The sequence below is a fragment of the Manis javanica genome, chromosome 3 (genome assembly GCF_040802235.1).
Source record: "Manis javanica isolate MJ-LG chromosome 3, MJ_LKY, whole genome shotgun sequence".
In the NCBI taxonomy this organism is placed as follows: domain Eukaryota; kingdom Metazoa; phylum Chordata; class Mammalia; order Pholidota; family Manidae; genus Manis; species Manis javanica.
Window position 1 is genome coordinate 165,099,843 of NC_133158.1, and position 22,864 is coordinate 165,122,706.

Below are 22,864 nucleotides of genomic sequence, written 5' to 3' on the forward strand. Positions count from 1 at the left end.
TGTCTTCATTTTACCTTTACAGCTGAGTGACAGCTTAGCTGGGTATGGTAAGCTATGAGCCTCAGAATTTGAAGGCAGTGCTTCACTGCTTCTGGCACTGAGTGTTGTTGATGAGAAGACTGGTACCAATCACATATGTGTTTTCTTGTGGTTGACCTGTTATTTGTTCTCTGGAAGCTTTTAGGATCCTCTCCTAATATTAAATGCACTATAAAATCACAAGGTTATAGTTAAGTTTGGGTTTATTTTTATTTATTGTGCTTGGCACTCAGTAAGCTCTTTCAGTCTGAAGACTCCTATCTTTCCTTAACTCTAGGAAATTTTGTTTATTATTTCTCTGATTATTTTCTCCCTTGCATTTTCTTGTCACCTTCTATTACTATTAGTTGACTATTGTCCCTCTTGCATTGACCCTATATAGTCTCTGGACCTTTAAAAATACTTATTTCTCCTTGACTTTTTGCTTTACACTTTAGGAGAATCTATTGACCTTCTTTTTCAGCCCTTATGTTAATTGTAGAAATAACTATTGTAAATCTCCATATTTCTCTGTCTCTGATTGCTTCATATATATATATAAGCTTGTTATTGTTTTATGAATACAATAGCTTCTCAAATTTTCCTGAGGTCTAATTAGAATACAAAAAAAGTGCTCTTATGTTTCCTATGAGGTCAGCTTTTTAAAAAAATAATTATTTTAAAACATTAAATCTCTATATTCTTTTGTTTTTTTTAACTAAGTGAACATAAAAATGTATATCAGGAAAATCACCTATCCTTTGTCCTTGTTTTAAAAAAATGTTCTATTGTGGAAAATTTCAAGGATATACAAAGTAAACAAAGTATAATAAACTCCATGTACCCATCTAGCTTCAATAAATATTATTATTTTGCCATTCTTGTTTCACCTATGCCTCCACCCATACCTGTAAATTTTTATAACCAAGTTATTAATTTAATAATCTTTCACATTGAGTTAGTCATTTGAATTTATTTTTCATTTAGCAAATTATACTGTTAGATCACATCATACTTTTTCATAAAACACCTAACAGTGGATGACAGTATTAAAAATCATAACCATAAAACCCTACCATTTACAGAGCACTCTCTGTGCCAGATACTGTGCTTATGCTTTATAAAAACACTGGTTCATTTAAAATGATCAGTAATACAGGTGTCTGCCCTTTAATCGGCAAAGGATGTAGAGATGCTGTTTGTCAAAGAATCAGTAAAAGCATTCAATATTAAAGTCAATGTGAGGGAAAGGACATTTTCTGTGAAGAGGAGTATGTATTCACAACTGTGTTTCTCTAATACAATAAAATGCCAGCATAATTGTAGTTGCTGCTTGTGCTAAACAACTGTTTCTAAGGAGATCTTAATATCTATCCTCTGAAGGACAATGGCCTTGCAGTGACTTACTACCATAGTCACATCAGTTAGAACACTGTTATAAAAGAAGATGCAGCTCTAACAACTGAAAAACATTTTTCTGAACGTGGTTCTACAATTCAGGAATAAACTAAAAGAGTTTTAGCAAATTAAGAGCCAAAATAGTTCGTTTATGCCTACAGAAAGTAGAAAATGGATTCTGCTGACTGGAGAGTTTACTCAACCAGGGGCCCACAACTGTTTCTCTCATTTTGCCTCTTTCAGCTGTGTGAAGTTTCCCCAGAGCTCTGCCATCAATCACAGGGGAGGCAGTACTGGGTGCGTGTGGAAGGAAGATCATTTCAATCAACCTGCTGTTGTTTGATAGCTTTTTGACCTTGGGCAAGTTACTTAATTTCTTTAAACCTCAGTTTCCTCATTTACAAAATTAGGGAAGCACTACCTCCTTCTTAGAGTATTTGTGAAGATTAAGAAATAAATCACACTAAGCAAGGAGTACAGGGTCTAGGACTTTTAATTATGTGTAAATGATCATTATTATTTTTCCTTTGGAATTCATAGGTATCCTCTGCAAGCAGGGTGGCCAGATTTAGCAAATAAAAATACAGTTTATCTGGTTAAATTTGAATTTCGTATAGATAAGAATAATTTTTTTAGTCTAAATATGTGCCAAATATTGCATGGAAAATACTTAGACTAAAAAATTATACATTATCTGAAATTCAAGTTTAAGTGGGCAGCCTGTATTTTATCTGGCAAAGCAATTTCTCTTTTAAAAGGGAGACTTAGGTATAGTAAAATAAACCTAAAGGGAATACAGCTGTAGTTAAATTTGTTATTTCATCTGCTTATACTTGGTAGGCCAATATACTCACTATTTTCTCTTTTTAGATAATACTTGAGTATCATGTATCAGGGTAACCAATACTTTTCCCCAAATTGTAATCTATTGGTTCAGTTACCATACTAAACTAGGCATGGGTTTTGAAATGTCTATTGAAATATATTTGTACTTAAATCCTCATTTGGAAAACCACAAAGCACAGCTTATGAAAGTCATATTAATGATCAGTAAAAATATACAAACTACAAATCTCTGACAGCATTCAACATCCCTGGAGCACTATTTCTTGTTTTCTTTGTGTGTGCCAGGTATTTTTCAAAGTGTGCTCATTATTAACACATACACAAAATAAATAAAGTAGATGGGCTCTGTATTTTATTCCAGACTCTATATCTTCCCTCTCATCTAAACTAAAAAGCCCATAATCAACTCTACCAGTATTTTGGCTCTCCTCTAATAACTAGTTCGATTTTTAGTGAGATAAAAATAGTTTACTTCCATTCCTCAGTTCCGCTTTAACTTTATGAAAGAAAGAAATACATTCTATTCTGTTTGCACGGTGTTTGGTATTTCTAATACAGTACTAATTTCATGCGAAATTTTGCAAAATGCTTCTACAAATCTTTCCAGTTCATTGTCTTAAAAAATTGGATTTTGGTTACGATTCCCAAGGTCATAATTATAAATTTAGCTGAGGAGCAGAGGGAAAAAAATAATCACTTCATAATAATATATTCTTCTCTTTTCTATTTGTGGGAGGCCTAATTAATAATTGCTTGCTTTATAAGCAAAGTGAGGAAAGAAGAGAAATGCCAGAATTTCGGTATCCCTATACTCCTGAAAAGCACTTGCAGGCTGTTAAACTTCCAGATGGATTATAATGCATCATTCTCAAACAACAATAAGTGTGCTACATTTCTTCGTTCATAATTTTTTTATTTTCTAACAAAACAGAGGCAGTGCTCCATTTCTTTTCTCTAAAATCGCACCTTTTGCCCCAGCTCCTGTTGTCTTTTCGTCCCCTCGTAATAGTCATAGAGCACTGTGCTCTTCAGCTCCACCTCGTGTAGGAAATCGTCGACTGCACCCGAGGAGCTCCGACCAAGGTGAGCATCCGCCACAGTGGGAAAGATGAACAGCCCGGAGCATTACTTAAGCGTCAGTCCTAAACGAAAAATTGATTTCCTGTGGATTAAGAGTCTGAGTGAGAAAAAAGCAGAAAAAAGGAACCTTCAGGAAAGCACTGATAAATTCAACAGAATCTAGGAAAAAATAGACTCCATTTAATTAATGCAGGTATATTTAGAAAGGAATGCCCAATGGCCCGAGATTTCTGCCTAATCTTCATAAGAGGTAAGGAAGGGCATTCTCTGAGAAGAAGAATGTGACACACTACACACCCTCAGAGAGACTACAGCCGGCTTTCGTCACGTCAGAGCCCAAAGGAGAACGCCTGCAGACGGCCTGGGAGGCAGCTCGGGGAGAGGGTGCTGAAGGCCCCTCCGCTGGGAAGGCGACGAAAGCAGACCCGAGTCGTTTCTGTGCTTTCCTCGTCCGGGAGCTGAAGGGACGCCGGGCCCCGGCTGCCCGCGCATCGCTACAGAGTCCTTCTCCTGAGAAACCTGACGGTCAGGGACGCCGACGTTTTGCTTGTTATTATAAACTCCCTTCTTATTAAGCCTTCGGGACCTTTAAAGTTGCTGCGCTTAGTCTCTGCTTCCTCTCACCAAGGTAGAAGGAGCCTGGTCGTCTCCAAGCCGGCCGGGAGCCGCGGGGCGGGGCCGGGGGCGGGGCGTCCTCGGCGTATCGGGCTGCGCCGGGCCCGGGCGGGAGGCGGTGGCGGCGGCGGCGGCGGCGGCGGCGCGGGCCGAGCGGCGCGGGGATTGGCTGCTGCGAGCAGAGACGTCAGGCTCCCGCGGCCCGAGCGGCCGCCCGGCGCGGCGCGGCGCAGTCGGCTGGAAGGCGCACCGCAGCGAGGAGCTGTCTTCGGCCGTCCCGCCTTCCGCCGCCGCCGTCGCCGGGCTGAGCCGCTCTAGCCGGGACGCGCCTCCGCGCTGCTCCCCGCCTCCACCCCCGCGGCTGCCGCTCCCCTCGCCGTCTGCACACACACCATGACGAAGAAAGAGAAGAAGTCCTTGCACCAGATCCTGGCCGAGTGGAAGCTCTTCCTCTACAACCCGACCACCGGGGAGTTCCTGGGGCGCACTGCCAAGAGCTGGGGTGAGCGGGCGGCCGTGGGGCGCCGGGGTCGGCCGCGGCCCGGGGGGGGCGCCGGGCGGGGTCGGGCAGGAAAGGAAAGGCGGGAGGCGGCTCCGCGCGCGGGGCCCCGGGAGCACTGCAGCCTCCGCTGTCCGCAGCGGTTTTCGTCCTTGGCCTCCGGTCTAACGCGGGCGGCGGCGGCGGCGGAGGAGAAGTGGCGCGGAGCCATTCATTTCTTGCGGGCGGGCGGGTCGCTGCTTGCTTGGGAGACCGCGGGGCCCGCGGGCAGCCTGCGCTGGCCCCTTCCTCCGGGCAGGGAGCGGGACGCACGTGCTGCCCAGGCCTGCCGCCCACAGCGGCGCCGGAAGCCGGGAACCCTTACCCGGAGCGGAGCTCCCGGGCTGCCTTTGTATGGAGCGGCCGGCCGGCCGAGGCCTGGCGGAGGCGGCCGGCGGCGCCGAGCGGTTCGGGGAAGCCAGACCCTGCCCCGCGCCCGGGGAGAGGAAATTTCCACTCCCTCCGCTATCTTGTGACTCGTCCACGCTGCCACCAGTCGGAAGAGTGCAAGTGAGTGCTAAGTGTGTGGGTTGCATGAATGTGCAGCGATGAGTTAATCACACGAGTACGTGGTACACGAAGTACATTTAAATTTGGACCCTGGAAAGACCTTTTCAGCGAGGTTGGTTCCTCCGTAATATTTCTAATTTCAGAGGTTTTCTTAAAACTACGCTGCTTTCGGGGAAAGTAAATCCTGTCTGAATGGCAGTTTTTTTCCATGCTTCCAAAATGTGTAATGATTGGCTGTTAGCAGTTTTTCTGTGCATGAAATCTTTGTTTTAAAAGAAGTATTTAAACCACCAGCGTAGTGTTGCTTTAGGATGCCTCTTTTTTCTTTAAATTTGTGTTTATAAGGACTAGTGTTTTTTGCCTTTATACTTAAACCAATTGGCTTTTCCCCTTTCTGAGAATAAATACATTTCTAGATTTGAGAACTATTTGGGCACATTTTTAAGAGAAAGGTAAAGAAAGTCAATTAGCTACGACTCAGAGGATAAGTTGCTGGCTGCTAACTGGCATCGGCTTCTCCGTAGTGGAAAGGCAGCTTAAAGCCCTATCACAAGTTCAAAGGGGCCTTTGGAGGTTTTCTTAACCCATCCCCTCCTTTAGAGATGAGAAAAATGAGCTCCAGAGACGTTGTGATTTTGCTTCGCGTAAAATTACAGATTCCACAAAGCCAAGAAAAGAACCCAGTTGTCCTTTAATCCTAGTCCAGCGGTTTTATACAGCTACTTTGCCTAACTGCATGGAATCACTCACAGTTTTATTTATTGTATATGGTAGTGTTTTGGGAACCCACTAGTGTGAGGAGGAAATAAATCTTGCATCCAGAATTAAATGGGGAAAAAATGGAGAACAATTATTACTGTTTTCTAGAGTGTACTGACCTTTTGCTGACAGAATTTTTGAGTGGTAGAAAGAGACTTAATTTTTCTTGACGAATGTCCTCAGTGCCTTCTCATTTCTTGTAGTAAGTACCTTCACTTTGTTGTTAGAATGCAGGTAGTGTCTCTTATATAACCTTTGTACCACATGACGTTGGGGTAGAGATTTAATTTCATTTATGCATTTAAATAGTTAATATGTGCACACATTATCAAAGTATAAGACATTATATAAGGGCAGTAGAAGTAGTAAAGTTGGAATTAGTTTTAGAAGGAGTAACAAGATATTTTTTCAAAATTGCAAATAAGTATTGTTCTTATCAACAAATAGCAACATTTCTGTTTATTGTAGTAAAAGTAAGCCAGTGCATAAGGGCATAAATAGGTAAAAATTATCCATAATTCTACCCGAACATAAGGGCATCCCTCCAAGGATATTTGGAGGAGTGGTGTGTGGAAGCTCAGATCACTTCTCAGCTCATTAGACTGTACCCTGAGCATGGGGGTCTTCCTGGAGAAGAGGTGTCTTCTAATTCTCAGAAAGACACTAGCTGCCTGATCTCATCACTACAGAGATGTCCACTGTTAATATTTTGGCATATATCTGGGCAGACTTAAGAAATGTGTATAATGTTACTATTTTTTTTTTTGACCAAAAGAGATCATACAGTAAGTGTTGCTTTTGAATAGATTTTGGGCATCTTCCCATGTTATAACGATTCATATTTAATTACCTCTTGTGATTTTCACAACCTTCTAAAGCATACTATGTAGGTGGTCAAAGTGCCTGGTGCTGGCTTTTCAAGCTGAATAGTAAGGCCACATCAGCAATAAGTAGTTATCAGTTATGAAACACAGGACAAAGAAAATTTAGCACCCTGTGGCTGAGGTTGGAAATATTAAGCCTAAATGCATTAAATACAATTACAGTGCAAGTGCAAGGTTACTTCGAAATCTTTTAGTAGGCAATGTGTTGCAATTAATATGAAATAGAATAGTAAAAACATCAGAGTTTATCAAACTACTTAATCTTTTTTTTTCTGAAGAAATGTTTTATGACACTTTTCTGTATTTTTGTATATATAGATACCCTGATGTAAAGTGTATTTCTTACTGGGGGTCACAGTCAAAAAAGCTTGAAAGCCACTCATTCAGCACTATGCCCTCATTTCGTAGGTGAGAAAATTGAACCCACAGGTCTGATTTGTCAAAATTTACTTGGTTTGTGATAGAATCTTTGACCTTCAGACTCCCTCTAAAGGCCAGAGCTTTTTTTTTCTTCATTATGCCATGACATGATGTTATTTAATGACATCTGCTGGTGGGCTTCTTTTGGAGTTCATTAACTTAAGGTTATCTGTCAATAGATGCTTTATATTAGTATGAACTTAAAGCTTGAGTTACTGATTTTCAAGCATAGTCAGGGTTAAACCATTGGCCCCTACATATTGTTCATACGCCTTTTCTTTTTTATAGGTCCATGAAGTGCTATTTTCTCAGTCACCTGCTTCCATTCTGGGTCATGCCTCAGTAAATACTCTGCTTTGGAGATCAGACTCCATCCTATCTTGGGTGGCTGACTGTAGGGGAGAAGGCAAGTGTGCTTATTTTCCCAGTATCACATAATTTTGTAAAGTGTTGTCTTTTTGTCCTGTGGAGTGTGGCATTTTAAAGAAACTTTACAAAAATGTGCATCATTGGGAAACTAACAGGGCTTGCCTCACCCTGTGTGCAGGCTCTAAATGAAGGTCAGTGGTGGGTGTGGCGGCGACACGAGCAGAGGCTTACTGAGCCATCACCCAGTAGGAGGCAGCACTTCCGGGACTGTTGTGGAAGGGAGGGTGAGGGTAAGTTTCTGTGTTGTGGTCCAGATACCATTTAATTGCGGTAGTATGTGCTTCACTGTTGTTAGAATAACCTGCCCCATCCCCAAAATAATTTGATTTCTTTGAAATTGACTTGAATGTATAGCTATGAAATTAAATCATTTGTATTAAAAGAAGTTTAAAAGCTCTTCTATCTTTAGTAACAACTTTTCTATGATTTATCAGCATGTTTGATTAAAGACCAATTACTTAACACTGGTTGTGTAAGAGAAGGAGAAGCCATTTAACTTTGGAAGATAAATTTAATGTTTAATGGTAAATTTTAAGTTTAATTTAGTTTTAAGCTAATAATTATTTTCTAATTATCCATTATATTGTTGTTGAAGTAAAATCACCCATCATCTTTAACCACTTAGAATAACCACTTAACATTTTAATTGTCTTTTTCTATGTATACATACTTTTTAAAATATAAAAATGTAAATATACAGTTAGATACCTAGTTTTATCACTTCACATTTAATAGGAATGGTTTTTATTCCTCTGCCACCTTTTAGGGGTTGGTAAGTTGCGGGGATCCGTGGCCCTCTCCATCACCCCTGTGGGGACTGACGCATCTCCTGCTAGAACTTATGTACTCTGGTGGCTTTAGTTCTTGTCTCTATGTTGGGATTCCTAAATCTGCATCTCAAGTTCAGATGGCTTTTATATAGTACTATAACAAACTGCCTGTCAGAAATCTTCTGTTGGATCTGTAGGTACTTCATGTAAATCTCCACATACAAACTCTATAATCTTGCTGGCTTATTTCTGTCCTGTCTTCTCTCTTTACATTCCACACACTTCTCTTCCCCACTTCCTAGGCCTGTTTTCTGGCTTCTGAGCCCCTTTCCTTCATTTTGGCCTGGCTATTCAGATGTCGACTTTGATAGCCCCATCCTCTGTAAACATTCTGAAACCCTCCTTGCCTTAAGGACTGGGTCAGGTCCTTCTTTGTATCCCATAGTGCCTTTTCTTTTATAGCATTACTGACTTTATGTAGTATTGTTACTTGTGTTTTAGTCTGTCAGCTCCTTCCTCACCTCTTACTGGTCTTTGATTCCCCAGCACCTCGCCTGTCACCTGGCACTGAGAAGGAATGTAAAAAGAATTGGTTGAATGAGCAATTTATGAAATGTTCCCATGTAATTAGTGTTTTGCAACATTGTTTTTAATGTCTTTGATGGTATTAGTGTTTCCTGGTGTAACGGTTCCTCCAGTGTTTGGCCATTTTCCTTTTTTTTTTTTGGATAGCCTTGCAGGTTTTCATAGATGTTCAGTGTTCTGAAGAAGCTTCTACTTAGCACTATGGTTAGAGACTCAACTGAGTTTATGACATGCTTGGGTTGTGCATCTGATCAGCATCACAGAACCAGGTTATGATCCAGCTCCCCTGCTTTCTGTTTTATCAGTCTTTTCAGCTTCTTACACTGCCTCATGAGACCCACATAAAGGTTTTGTATTTTTTTAAATTTACCTGCTCTCAGATTTAATGGTTTATTTAACAGTGTCATCCTCTATTACTAGTACATCCTCTAGTTACTATTACTAATAATATTTCTGAAAAGAATTCTCTGACAGCCTCCCAGACATATGTTTAAACTTTGTTACTGAGTCATTTGCAAGCAGGCTCTTGTGTGTGACTTCCACTTAGTATTTTGCTGATGGGATGACAGAGTATGACTTTGGAACTAACCATTGTCCTAGGCATAAGGTACTTTCCTTTTTGTAGTTTCTGGCACATAAAAAGTGGCCCTTGATATCCCCTTACCCCCACTTAGTACTTCTCTAATCATTCCTTTCCTGGCTCCCTTCCCATCTCCTCTTGTTTCTGAAATGTGTATTTTCCAAGTGCTTTCTTTGGCCTTGTTTTTGCTTCATCTTTTTCCCTGGCAATCTCATAAAACAATTTGGAAAATCACTCACAAATTTTACTTCTTGTTTAACATTCCTCTCACATTCTAGTTGCTTCTGCATATCCCATAAACCTGAGAGAATGAGGCTTAGATGTCTTAACTAGCTCTGTAACTCAGTGTCTTATAAATCATCTGGTAAACAGAACTCTTTCCCCTTCCTCCACTGAAGGTTCTGAGTTGCTCCTGTATTTGCAATTTTTGAAAATGGTGTCACTATTTTTTCTGTCATCTGGGCTATAAACCTGGTCAAACTGTGCCAGTTCTGTTTTCGTAACATCTCTTCAGTCTATTTGTGACCCACACCTTCATTACCACTACTACAGTTAATTCAGGGATTCGTTTCCCTGACCTATGCATTGCCACCCACACCCCTTGTGAAAGCACACATTCACAGAGAGGCTGGGTGCTCAGTTTTCCTAGCTTCCTAATGCTGACCACCTGTTTCATAACCCTAAACACTCCCACCAATTCTGTCCCAACCATATCGTATTTTTTCTTATAAATGCTCTCATAAGAAATTTAAAGCACCAGATGAAGAGCTTTTGTAGCTTTTTTCACAGTTCGAAGTTCAAACAGACCGTTGGCTTTCTGACTTTTATCTGCTGTTTTAAAAAAAGTATAGTGCTGTTGACTGGGGAAAGTGAGCTCATAACTCCTGATGCCTCCCCAGAAGGATCCAAGGAATAGGTTGGAATCATTGTGACCTACACCAGTATGACCTCTCTGCTCTCAGATTATTTCTGGGTCTTCAGCTTTGATCATACTACTCTTCATTCCCAAAACTGTGCTTGGATCCCCACTACTTTTAGAAGATTTAAATAAGTTCCAGGCAGCCTGGCATTCCTGGCTTAGTATATATTGGTTTGGAACAAAGTTTCCAACCTTATAACCTGTCATTTCCCACGTTACTCACCATACACTGTATGTTATAGCCAGGTGGATGTATCTGAGGTCCCTTGGTCTGAAATGCCCTGATCATTCCTGCCCCCATACCTTTCATTCTCCTCATCCTAAATTTTTCCCTATATCACAGACCTACCTTCAGTGCCAGCTCTTCCATAAGTCTTTTCTGAAATGACCAGGTGAAAATCATACCATGCTTATCTCCTGTAACACCTACAACTTTGTATCCTAGGTCATAGTTGTACATATACATTGCTCCTACTAACAAAATGTTCTCACAGAGCAGGATTTACATCTTCACTCTATGTCCCTATAGTAAGCACTTGGTATTTTTTCGATGAGCAAATTGTCATTTAATCAGTCTCAGTTTGTGATTTACCTATTCCTTTGGCTAATGTTGAGAGTATTGTGGGTTAATTGGTATAGCTGCACACTGTGAATGTGTTATTTGTGGAGGTACTTGTCCATAAAGGCATAATTCCCCGTAGCTCACCATGATTCTGCTCCACTGAGCTTAATTCATTTTGAAGTTTCCAGAGAGAGTGACATATTCAAAGTGAGCCTGTGGGCACATATGTTTTTGCTTCATGAGTCTTAGAAATATACCAATGTACTGAGATGACCAGATTAGGACTCAGAATATATACCTAAATTCTAGTTCCACATCTCCAACTAAGATAAACCATTCAAACTCTCTTGGTCTTGATTTCCTCTATAAAAGTTGCGTGAGATAGTTTGAAATGTTACTTTGAAATGAAAAAGCCTATATAAATACTTTAGAACAGAGGGTGGCAAACTTTTCTTTAAAGCACCAGATAATATTTTAGGCTTTAGGTCAGCTACATGGTGCCTGTTGCAACTACTCAACTGTGCTGCTGTAGCTTGGAAGTGGCCATAGACAGTACGTGAACTCATGGGCCAGCTGGGTTTCAATATTTTATTTGCAAAAGAAGGGGCAGCAGTTGTGGTTTGCTGGCCTCTGCTTTGGAAGTTAGAGTTAGTGGTCAGTGTAAGGTGACCGTAAGGAACCTGAACTGGTATTATGTGGATATGGACTATTGGCTTTGTTCTCTTCATATAGCAAAAGTAGTATGTTGGCATTTTTACAGATGTGAATCATGAGTGAGTCCACTGTTATCCTCAGTTTCTTCCCTGGGTAACCACTGTTAATTTAATAATACTTTAAAAAACATATAGTATATCCACTTTGGATAAAGGTCTAGCAGTTTTTTATAAAAGTAAATATATAACTGCCCCATGACCCACCAGTTGTACTCCTGGGTGTTTGTCCAAGATAAATGAAAACATGTCCAAAAAAATACAGGAATATTCATAGTAGCTCCAAACTGGAAACAGCCCAGGTGTCCATCAGTAGGAGAATGGATAGACAAAATGATATGTCCACACAATAGAATACTACTAAACACTAAAATGGAACAAACTACAGGTACAGAAAAAAGATGAATCTCACATTCGGCTGAGCAGAAAAGCTTTACTGAAGAGAATACATATCATGTGATTTCATTAATAAGAAATTCTAAAACAAGCAATACTTACCTTTGCTGGAAAAAAGCCCAGAATGGTGTTTGCCTCCAGGTGGGTAGGCATGGGGACTGGTTGGGAAGGGCATGAGGGAACTGGCAGGGTGAGGGTGATGTTCTTTATCATGAAAAGGGTCTGGGTCATGCAGGTGAATGCTTTTATCAGAATTCATTACCTGTGTATTGGAGATTTGTGTGTTCCATTAAATGTAATTTCTTTCCCTCAATTTTAGTTAATAAATATGCTGAAGTGTCTAGGGGTGAAATGTACTGATTATCTGCAACTTGAAAAAAAAATGATGGTGAATATATATGAGATAAACATAGAATGACTGTAGAATCTAGGTGGGTTTAAGGATGTTCACTTACATCTCATTCAACTTTCTGTGTATTTGTAAATATTCCTAATTGCATGTTGGAGAAAAAAAGAATACATGAATACATTCATGTTTCTCTTGACTGCCTTCCACCAGTCATGGAACCTTTCATACAGATAATGATTGTTCCTCAGTTTTCCTACCAGTCCTTTTTCAGTGCTTTTATGTGTGTGTATGCATATACAGGTATGCCTTGTTTTATTGTACTTTTCTCTGTTGCACTTTGCATGTATTGTTTTTTACAAGTTGAAGACTTGTGGCAGTCCTGCTTTGAGTAAGTCTGTTGGTGATTTTTTCCAGCAGCATTTGCTCACTTCATGTCTGTGTCACATCTTGGCTGCTCCCTGTATTTCAAATTTTTTTATTATCATATTTGTTATGGTGATTGGTGATCTTTGATGTTAACTATTGTAATTGTTTTGGGTGTGCCATGAACTGTGCCCATATAAGACAGTGAACTTAATTGCTACATGTTGTGTATATTCTGACTGTTCCCTCAAACAGCCATTCCCCCATCTCTTTCCCTCTCTTCCAGTCTCCCTATTCCCTGAGTTACAACCAGATTGATGTCAGGCCGTTTAATAACCCTACAATGTGGCCTCTGAGTGTTCAAGGGAAAGGAAGAGTAGCACATCTCTGCTAGAAATGATTAAGTTGAGTGAGGAAGGCATGTCAAAAGGTAGGCTGAAGCTAGGCCTCCTGCACCAAACACTTGGCCAAGTAGTGAATGCAAAGGGAAAGTTTATGATGGAAATTAAAAGTGCTCCTCCAGTGAACACAAATGATAAGAAAACAAAACATCCCTATTGCTTATATGGAGAAAGTTTTAGTGGCCTGGGTAGAAGATCAAACCAGCCACAACATTCTCTTCAGCCAGAGACTAATCAGAGTAAGGCCCTGACCATCTTCAATTCTGTGAATTCTGAGAGGTATGGAAGCTGCAGAAGAAAAGTTTGAAGGTAGCAGGGGTTGGTTCATGAAGTTGAAAAAAAAAAGCATCTCCATAAAATAATAGTGCAGATGAAGCAGCACATGCTGATGTAGAAGCAGCAGCAAGTTACCCGGAAGATCTGGCCAAGCTAATTAATGAAGGGGTTACACTAAACAACAGATTTTCAAGGTAGACGAAAGGAGCCCTTCTTTTGGAAGAAGATGCCATCTAGGATTTATGTAACTATAGAGGAGAAGTCAATGCAAGCTTCAAGGGAGAGCTGACTCTCCTGTAGGGGTTTAATGCAAATGGTGATCTTAAGTTGAAGCCTTTTGACCATTCTAAAAAACATAAGTTCCTTTAGGAGTATACTAAATCTGTTCTGCCTGTGCTCTATAAATGAAACAATAAAGCCTAGATGACAGCACATCTCTTTGCAACATGGTTTACTGAATATTTTAAGCCCACTCTGGAGACCTACTGCTCAGAAAAAAATATTTTTCAAATATGACTGCTTATTGACAATGCACCTGGTCACCCAAGGGCTCTAATGGAGAGATACAAAGAGATGAATGTTTTTTTCATGCCTGCTAACATGACATTCATTCTGCAGCTCATGGATCAAGGAGTCATTTTGACTCCCAAGTCCCTATTCTTTAAGAAGTACTTTTTATAAGGATATATATATAGCTGTCATAGTGATTCCTCTGATGGATCTGGGGACAATAAATTGAAAACCTTCTCGAAAGGATGTGCCATTCTAGATGCCATTCAGAATATTCATGATTCATGGGAAGAGGTCAAAATAATAACATTAACAGGAATTTGGAAGAAGTTGATTCCACCTCTCATAGATGACTTTGAGGAATTAAAGACTTCAGTGGAGGTAGACACTGCAGATGTTGGTGGAACTGTCAAGAGAAGTTGGAATGAGAAGTGAAGTCTGAAGATGTGACTGAATTGCTTCACTTCATGATAAAACGTGAATGGATGAAGAGTTGCTTCTTACGGGTGAACAAAGAAAGTTGGGTTCCTGAGATGGCATCTTCTTGTGAAGATGCTATGAAGATTGTTGAAATGACACCAAAGGATTTATTTATTTATTTATTTATTTATTTATTTATTTATTTATTTATTTATTTATTAGATGATTATTTTTTATTGAAGGGTAGTTGACACACAGTATTACATTAGTTTCAGGTGTACAACACAGTGATTCAACATTTATATACATGATAATTCTAGGTACCAGCTATCACCATACCAAGTTGTTACAATATTTTGACTATATTCCTTATGCTATACATTACATCCCGGTTACTTATTTATTTTACAATTGGAAGTGTGTATATTTTTTTGTGTGTGTGTGTGAGGGCATCTCTCATATTTATTGATCAAATGGTGGTTAACAACAATAAAATTCTGTATAGGGGGGTCAATGCTCAATGCACAATCATTAATCCACCCCAAGCCTAATTTTCGTCAGTTTCCATTCTTCTGAAGCATAACGAACAAGTTCTTACATGGAGAACAAATTCTTACATAGTAAATAAATTACATGGGTCATCACAGAAGCTTTCGGTTTTACTCATGCATTATGAACTATAAACAGTCAGTTCAAATATGAATACTCATTTGATTTTTATACTTGATTTATATGTGGATACCACATTTCTCTCTTTATTATTATTTTTAATAAAATGCTGAAGTGGTAGATAGATATAAGATAAAGGTAGAAAACATAGTTTAGTGTTGTAAGAGAGAAAATATAGATGATCAGGTGTGTGCCTGTAGACTATGTGTTAATCCAAGCTAGACAAGGGCAATAAAACATCCATGTATGCAGAAGATTTCTCTCAGAACAGGTTGGGGGGAGGTTCTAAGCCTCACCTCTGTTGATCCCCATTTTCTCACCTGATGGGCCCCCCGCGACTGTGCCTGTCTTAGGTTGTTCCTCCCTTGAGGAATCTTACCCATCTCTGGCTAACCAGTCATCTTTCGGGGCCATACAGGGAAATGTTAAGTTGGTAAGTGAGAGAGAAGCCTTATTGTTTGAAAAGCTTAGCTTTTTACTTCTTTGCATATTTATGCCCTGTGGCTTCTATGCCCAGCATTTGTCTTGAGGTGTCTTTACCACTTGGAAGAATTATGATACTTGGTAAATTCGATATGAGGCACAAATTCTATTTAAGGGTTGTAATTAGGAAGGAAGAAGAAAAGCTATAGAAGTAGCAGGCGGAAGAAAACATGGGAAGATTGATTATTTCTTTGACATATCTTCTTGTAGAGTAACTTGAGCATGTATAGGTTTTACAAAGGATTTAGAATATGACATAAACTTAGTTGATAAAGTAACGGAGGGGTTTGAGAAGATTGGCTCCAATTTTGAAAAAAGTTCTGCTGTGGGTAAAATGCTATCAAACAGCATTGCATGTTGCAGGGAAATTGTTCATGAAAGGAAAAGTCAATGTGGAAAACTTCATTGTTCTAAGAAGGTGCATTGCCACCTCAACCTTCAGGAACCACTACCCTGATCAGTCAGCAGCCATCAACCTCAAGGCAAGACCTTCCACCAGCAAAAAAATAACGATTTGTTGAAAGTTCACATGATGGTTCGGATTTTTTGGCAATAAAGTATTTTTTAATTAGAAGATGTACATTGCTTTTTTAGACATAATGCTGTTGCACATTTAATAGACTACAGTATAGTGTACACGTAACTTTTATATGCACTGGGAAACCAAAAACTCTGGACTCATTTTACTGTGATACTTGCTTTTTTCAGTGGTCTTGAGGTACACCCATATATGTGTGTGTGTGTGTGTGTGTGTATGGAATGTGTAGGAATAAGTAGTTTTCTTTTCCATTTTATATGAACAATAGGAAAAATGTATGTTCTGAGACTTGTTTTTTTCCCTTAGTTGATATGTCATGGTTGTGTTTCCACCTCAGTGTGGGTATTATGCTCAGTGAAATAAGCCATCTCATTCCTTTGAGTCATTGCATAATATTCCATAGTCTTCTAGAAAGATACATTCCATATATATAGATTTCTCGTGGATAAATGACTATTTTACACTGTTGCCAATTCTTAGAATTGCTGGTGTGCATATGAAACTATTTATCTAGGGTAGATACAGAGAAATAGAATCACCAGTTTAGAGTATATGCTTATTTTTTTAATTTTTTTATTTTGGTATCATTAATGTACAATTACTTGAACAACATTATGGTTACTAGACTCCCCCCATTATCAAGGCCCACTGCATACCCCATTAAAGTCACTGTCCATCAGCATAGTAAGATGCTATAGAATCACTACTTGTCTTCTCTGTGTTATACTGTCTTCTCCGTGCCCCTTCCCCAATATATTATGTGTGCTAATCATAATACCCCCTTTTCCCCTTATCCCTGAATGTAAGCATGAACATCCTGAATGCATCTTGTCAAGCAAGGGAAACAAAAGCAAAAATGACCTCATGGGACTTTATCAAACTAAAAAGTTTCTGTACTGCAAAGGACACTATCAACAGAACAAAAAGGCATACTACAGTATGGGAGAATATATTCATAAATGACATATCTGACAAGGGTTAACATCCAAAATATATAAAGAACTCACATGCCTCAACACCCAAAAAACAAATAACCTGATTAAAAAATGGGCAGAGGTTATGAAGAGACAGTTCTCCAAAGAAGAAATTTAGATGTCCAACAGACACATGAAAAGATGTTCCACATTACTAATCAGGGAAATGCAAATTAAAACTGCAATGAGATATCACCTCACACCAGTAAGGATGGCCAACATAGAAAAGACTAAGAACAACAAATGTTGTCAAGGTTGCGGCGAAAGGGGAACTGTCCTACACTGCTGGTGGGAATGTAAGCTAGTTCAACCATTGTGGAAAGCACTATGGAGGTTCCTCAAAAAACTAAAAATATAAATACCATTTGACCTGGGAATCCCACTCCTTGGAATTTACCCAAAGAATACAACTTCTCAGATTCAAAAAGACATATGTACCCCTATGTTTATCGAAGCATTATTTATAATAGCCAAGATATGGAAGCAATCTAAGTCCATCAGTAGATGAATGGATAAAGAAGATGTGGTAAATATACACAATGGAATACTACTATTCAGCCCTAAGAAAGAAACAAATCCTACCATTTGCAAAAACATGGATGTAGCAGGAGGACATTATGCTCAGTGAAGTAAGCCAGGCAGAGAAAGACAAGTGCCAAATGATTTCCCTAATTTGTGGAGCATAACAACGAAGCAAAACTGAAGGAACAAAATAGCAGCAGACTCAGAGACTCCAAGAAGGGACTAGAGATTTCCAAAGGGAAGGGGTGTGGGAGGGTGGGTCGGGAGGTAGGGAGAAGGGGATTGAGGGGTATTATGTTTAGTATGTATGATGTGGGGGGTCACAGGGAAAACAGTGTAGGACAGAGAAGGCAAACAGTGAATCTGTGGCATCTTACTACACTGGTGGACAGTGACTGCATTGGAGTATGGGTGGGGACTTGATAATATGGGTAAATGTAGTAACTACATTGTTTTTTCATGTGAAACATTCCTAAGTGTATATCAATAATACCTAAATTTAAAAATTAAAAAAAAAGTATATAATTTGTTATTTAGAAAAAAGAAAGGCTTGGCCCCTGACAGAAGTATATGATATTATAAGGTTATGAAGTTAAGTTTATTTTAATGCAAGAAAAGAAAATAGTCAAAAGTCCCATGAATTACTACAATATGGAACTTGTTTTCTGAATAATTTTGGTGGAAATCTATTCTACTTACTGGGTTCATCATTATCCTCAAAAATTGGAAGGTTTTTAAACTAGACTCCCTGAAACTGAAGAAATTTATCTTCTGCAATACAGCCTGGCTTTAAATAACTGGTGCTAGAATTGTACTTGCATTTCATTTCCAGCCCCCTAGACACACGGTCCCTATCAGGACAGAGCCTTCATCGGCCCTGTTCATCTGGGGCTGTCTAAACCTTAACCCAGTTATGTAAACTGCTCGCCCTTAGAATGTGTTCTTGAAAACTGAGATACTTTTAATCAAATAAGCTAAAAAAAAAAAAAAAAGGCAATTGAATATTAGTAACTCAAATCTTTGTATCAGTTTATCTGTCTGTGTTTATGTTCTTTTATGAAAAGTGTTGCTAACTGTAGTCATTACGTCTCAATCTGTTTGTGTGTCTAAGGGTGTAAATGAAAAATATTTTTCTACCTCCGGATGGTATTAATAAGAATTAATTGATTTAAAAACAAGCACTTGTAAATATTGGGCATTCTTAAACTTCCAGAAAATTTTAATTAAAGATAATTAAGCATTAATGCTAACTTAAGTTAAACTGTAACAGACGTACTTATGGTTATCAGCTGCGTAAGTTTACCTAAAGTCATTTAAGTTGATGTTATCTGTTAAATCTTTCAAGAAAAAAAATGCTTAAAAAGAGGTTTGACTTTGTCTAATCTTTGGTAAAAGTTTTGTGAGCATGGTTGTTAGGAATGAGTAAACTAAATAAGTGTAGCCAGTAAACATCTTAATTGTGTGTTAGTGTGTTACAGTGTGTATACCTACAAACAGCCTGGGAATCTTTGTAGTAACCTAAAACCTTTAAAAGTTTTGCTGAGTCAAGTAGACACATTTTATGCTTAAAGATTATGCTATAAAGCACACGGTTCCAGAAAATATGAAATGTGTTCATAAATTTGTCCATCTAAAAAATGCTAGTGTAAGTTTACAATAGCCTGCTTCTCAGTGTTCACTGAAAATTAAAGTTTGTAATGGTTTTAAGTTATAATTAAAGCTGCTTAAAATAATAAGGAAAACATTTGTTTCTCCATGCTAAAGAATGTGTCTTTTAATAAAAGAAAGTAACTTAGTTCTAAATTACAGCTATTTATTTAAAGAGGAAGAACTCTAAATGTAAAAAAAAAAATGTAGAAACTTGGTGGAAGAATTGATATGGTAATGCTATGTAAAATTAAAGCAAATGAGTCTGTATCAAGTACACACCAAATTAGAATTTTGTTTTTAGTTAAAAGGACAAAGTTTTCTTAAACTGTTAGTATGCTCTTAATGTTGAAAAATTGCAAAAGGTTTTCTAATTGTTTTATCAAAGCAGTTTCTCATGCTTAAAGTCTCAATGAGTTGTCTATTTAAGAAAATGAGATCTTAATCTTAAAAGGACTAAAAGCTAAACTTTGCTAACAATGGTGTAACCTTCCGTATTTGCCTTTGAGGTATTTTGTTGTCATTCTGGTTAAATGAATAAGTATTGCTTCATGGCAACCTATAGTCTTATTTAAGCAAGTGCCAAAGAAACTTTCTTCTGACAGTTTCCCAAAATCAAATTCAAAAAGGTGCTTTTACCTCTAGTTTACTCTGATATTTTCCAGAGGGCCCCTGGAACATGTCAGAGGAAATTTTTCTCATTGGGGAAAGTATTTGGCTAATTTGGCTTATTTATCTGATGTACAATTACCTGCTTAATTACCCGGGAAGCTCTGTCAAAGGGAATGATGCTGAACTTTGTTACTAAATGTTTTGTGTTACAGAAGTATCTAAATTTCCTTATGTCAACTGTCTTATAGTAAGGTCTCATCAGATTTTTAGTCATTGTCATTTGTAAGTCTTTTGTCATTTATAGTGACTGTTTTATTTTTCCTAAACTAGTAAAGAACTAAATTTCTGCAGAACAGGTATTGGTTACATAAGATTAAGTAAACTAAAGAAGATGATTTTGTGGCTTTTTGTTTCAAATGTTGCTGATAAAGTGTTTTAAGCATTTTTTCTTAAGCTGACAACAGTTTAGTAAATGACAGTATCTTTATAAGCAGAATTGAAACATTTATCTTTCTGTCTACCTAATACTTCTAATAAAAATGACGGTGATTTTAGAGAAAAGTATTGTTTAATAATGCAGCCTTGTCTATACTGAATCCTAATACTAGTCATTGGGACATAGATTAAATCCAGAATTCTAGTTTTCCCAAAATATCTGGCTATGAATTCTCCAGATATTTTAGTTTTCTCTTATCATCTCAATTAAAGTTTTACTATTTCTAGTTCTCATATTCAGCCATGCATTCTTAATCTCAAGTTGATCCAAAATGGAAAACCCAACTCCAGATGTTGCTACTTAACCTAATAACACGACTTGTTCTATCTTGCCTAGAAGCCATAAAACTGCAAATAGTAATAGAAATGGAACCCAAGATGGAAGTGCCCATCTCCTGAGGCTTCTCGACCCACCAGTGATGGAGACCTAACTGCATCCCTTCCCGCGCCCCCTCTCAGCATCAGGCAGCCAGAGCTGTTGTTGCCCGCCTTGCCCTGGCAGCAGCTAGTGTCTCCATCTGTAGAGGGGGGAATGAGACAGGGACCGTGGGTGTAGGCAGAGTAGGGTGAGGGCCTCCGGAAAAAGCAGGGCAGGATATGTACAGTCAGAGCAATGTGACAATGGGCAAAGAAGTACCTATCGAAACTCTGTGTTAAGCATTATGCTAAGTCAAGGTCACACTAAGTCTCTAGGGTAAAGATAGCAGACTAGGAATATAAACATCTTCAGTGAGATCAGTTAAAGCTCAAAAGGCCAGGAGGAACTTGGCCTGAAATGTTTGAGTGTTCTGCAAATAAAGAAGGGTATCTCAGCATAACCTGTGACTTCACTGCAAACAGCCCTGGCAAACAGACAACAACCCAGCCCACCTTAGGGACAGGGCAGGTGGTACAAGTCCACACCCTAAGCCCTCTCTTCACATTATCAAGGTATATGTGGCCTGGGATGCATCCTTCCTGCTCTAATAGATTATCCTGGAAATAGTCATAAGAGATTTCTCCGAGCTCTGCCGTCTGATGGTAATGACAACTTGAAGCTTTTAGATCCCACCTTTGTTGCAGTTGCAGCTGCATTAATCCTGCTGGTTCCTGGACTTGTCAGTGGAATGCAAAAGGAAATATCTAAGCTGGCCTGTGCATATAGCAAGAGAACAAATTTGACTGCTTCTATATTATCTGAACTCAAGAGCTAGAAGAAGTGCATCAAAATCTTGATACTATAGACTATCTGCTGGTAAAACAACATATGGGGAGTATAAGAACAAAGAAAAAAACTGAAGGAACAAAAGCAGCAGCAGACTTACAGAACCCAAGAATGGACTAACAGTTACCAAAGGGAAAGGGACTGGGGAGGATGGGTGGGAAGGGAGGGATAAGGGGAAAAAAAACTAAAAAGGGGACATTACTATTAGCAGACATAATGTAGGGTGGGGGCATGGGGAGGGTTGTACAACACATAGAAGACAAATAGTGACTCTGTAGCATCTTACTGTGCTGATGGACAGTGACTGTAATGGAGTATGTCGGGGGGACTTGGTGATGGGGAGAGTCTAGTAAACACAATGTTCCTCATGATACCAAAAAAAAAAAAATACATATGGGATGTGAACAGTTTACAGGAATGTGGTGTTTTAATTTATCTGACTTATCCCAAACCATTCAAAATCAACTAGACAGTGTTCATAATACTATTAATACGTTTTCACAAATGCCTGTGTTACTTAACTGGTTTCATTGTATATGGCCCTTAATTGTGGTTCTGCTTTTGTATTCCTTTTCTGTTAATGTGTGTACATAAGTTAATAAAATAGACTGTTGAAACCTATACAGGCTTATGCCACTCTACAAAAAGTTATGTTGTAGAAATAACCAATCATTCTTCCATTTGCTTCTTCTGTAACTTTTCTTCTCCCTTCTTGAATACACCGTTTTTCTAGAGTTTGTGTCTCATACATAGAATTGTGGTGCATCAAAGCCTTTCTAGGTAATGAGGATACCTCAAGACAAGTGCTGGGCATAGTAGCCATGAAGCATAAATCTTCAAAAAGGCAGAAAGCTAACCTTTTCAAAGAATTCTACTTCTCTGTCTTACCAACTTTACCTCTCCCTGTGTAGCCCGGAAAGTGGCTGGTTAGCCAGAGATGGGTAAGATTCCCCAAGGGAGGAACAACCTCAGACAGGCACAGTTGCAGAGGGGCCATCAGGTGAGAAATTGGGGGTTAACAGAGGTGAGGCTCAGAACCTCATCCCCCCAGTTTTGAGAGAAAACTTCTGCACCTGTGGATGTTTTGCTGCCCTTGCCCAACTCAGATCAAAACCCAGGCTGTAGGCATAGACCTGATCACCTGCAATTACCTTCTAATTGCACTAAATCTACTTTCTATGTTTATTTTACATCATGTAAATTCAAGAGGTAGACTTTTATTTTTTACTGCAGATTTTGGACAAGTAAACTGTGTTAAAAAGCTTTCTGTTAGAAACTATCTACTTGCTATATTATTTATTATATATATTTACTACTTAAAAGAAAAGGGGGAAATGTGGTATTAATGGGATTAATATATAAATCAAGTAATATAGAAATCA

General features: G+C 38.9%; 1 protein-coding gene and 1 long non-coding RNA gene across 4 annotated transcripts in view; one reads left to right on the top strand and one right to left on the bottom strand.

Annotated features, from left to right (window-relative positions):
- Positions 1–3,154: 3,154 nt before the first annotated feature.
- Positions 3,155–4,004, bottom strand: LOC118970030 (uncharacterized). Its single transcript, XR_005057838.2, has 2 exons — positions 3,640–4,004; positions 3,155–3,424 (listed from the first exon to the last, which is right to left on the bottom strand). It is a non-coding gene; the product is annotated as an uncharacterized lncRNA (long non-coding RNA).
- A 181-nt stretch (positions 4,005–4,185) lies between these two features.
- Positions 4,186–22,864, top strand: part of ATP1B3 (ATPase Na+/K+ transporting subunit beta 3) — a 56,812-nt gene continuing 38,133 nt past the window's right edge. The window contains exons 1-2 of one of the 3 annotated variants that reach the window (XM_037005343.2): positions 4,523–5,005; positions 7,357–7,474. In XM_037005343.2, coding sequence (XP_036861238.1) covers positions 4,850–5,005; positions 7,357–7,474 — 274 coding nt within the window. In that variant the 5' untranslated portion in view covers positions 4,523–4,849. Of the gene's footprint in view, positions 4,460–4,522; positions 5,006–7,356; positions 7,475–22,864 lie in introns of those variants that run through there. The other 2 variants (XM_037005345.2, XM_037005344.2) reach the window with 2 other exon arrangements.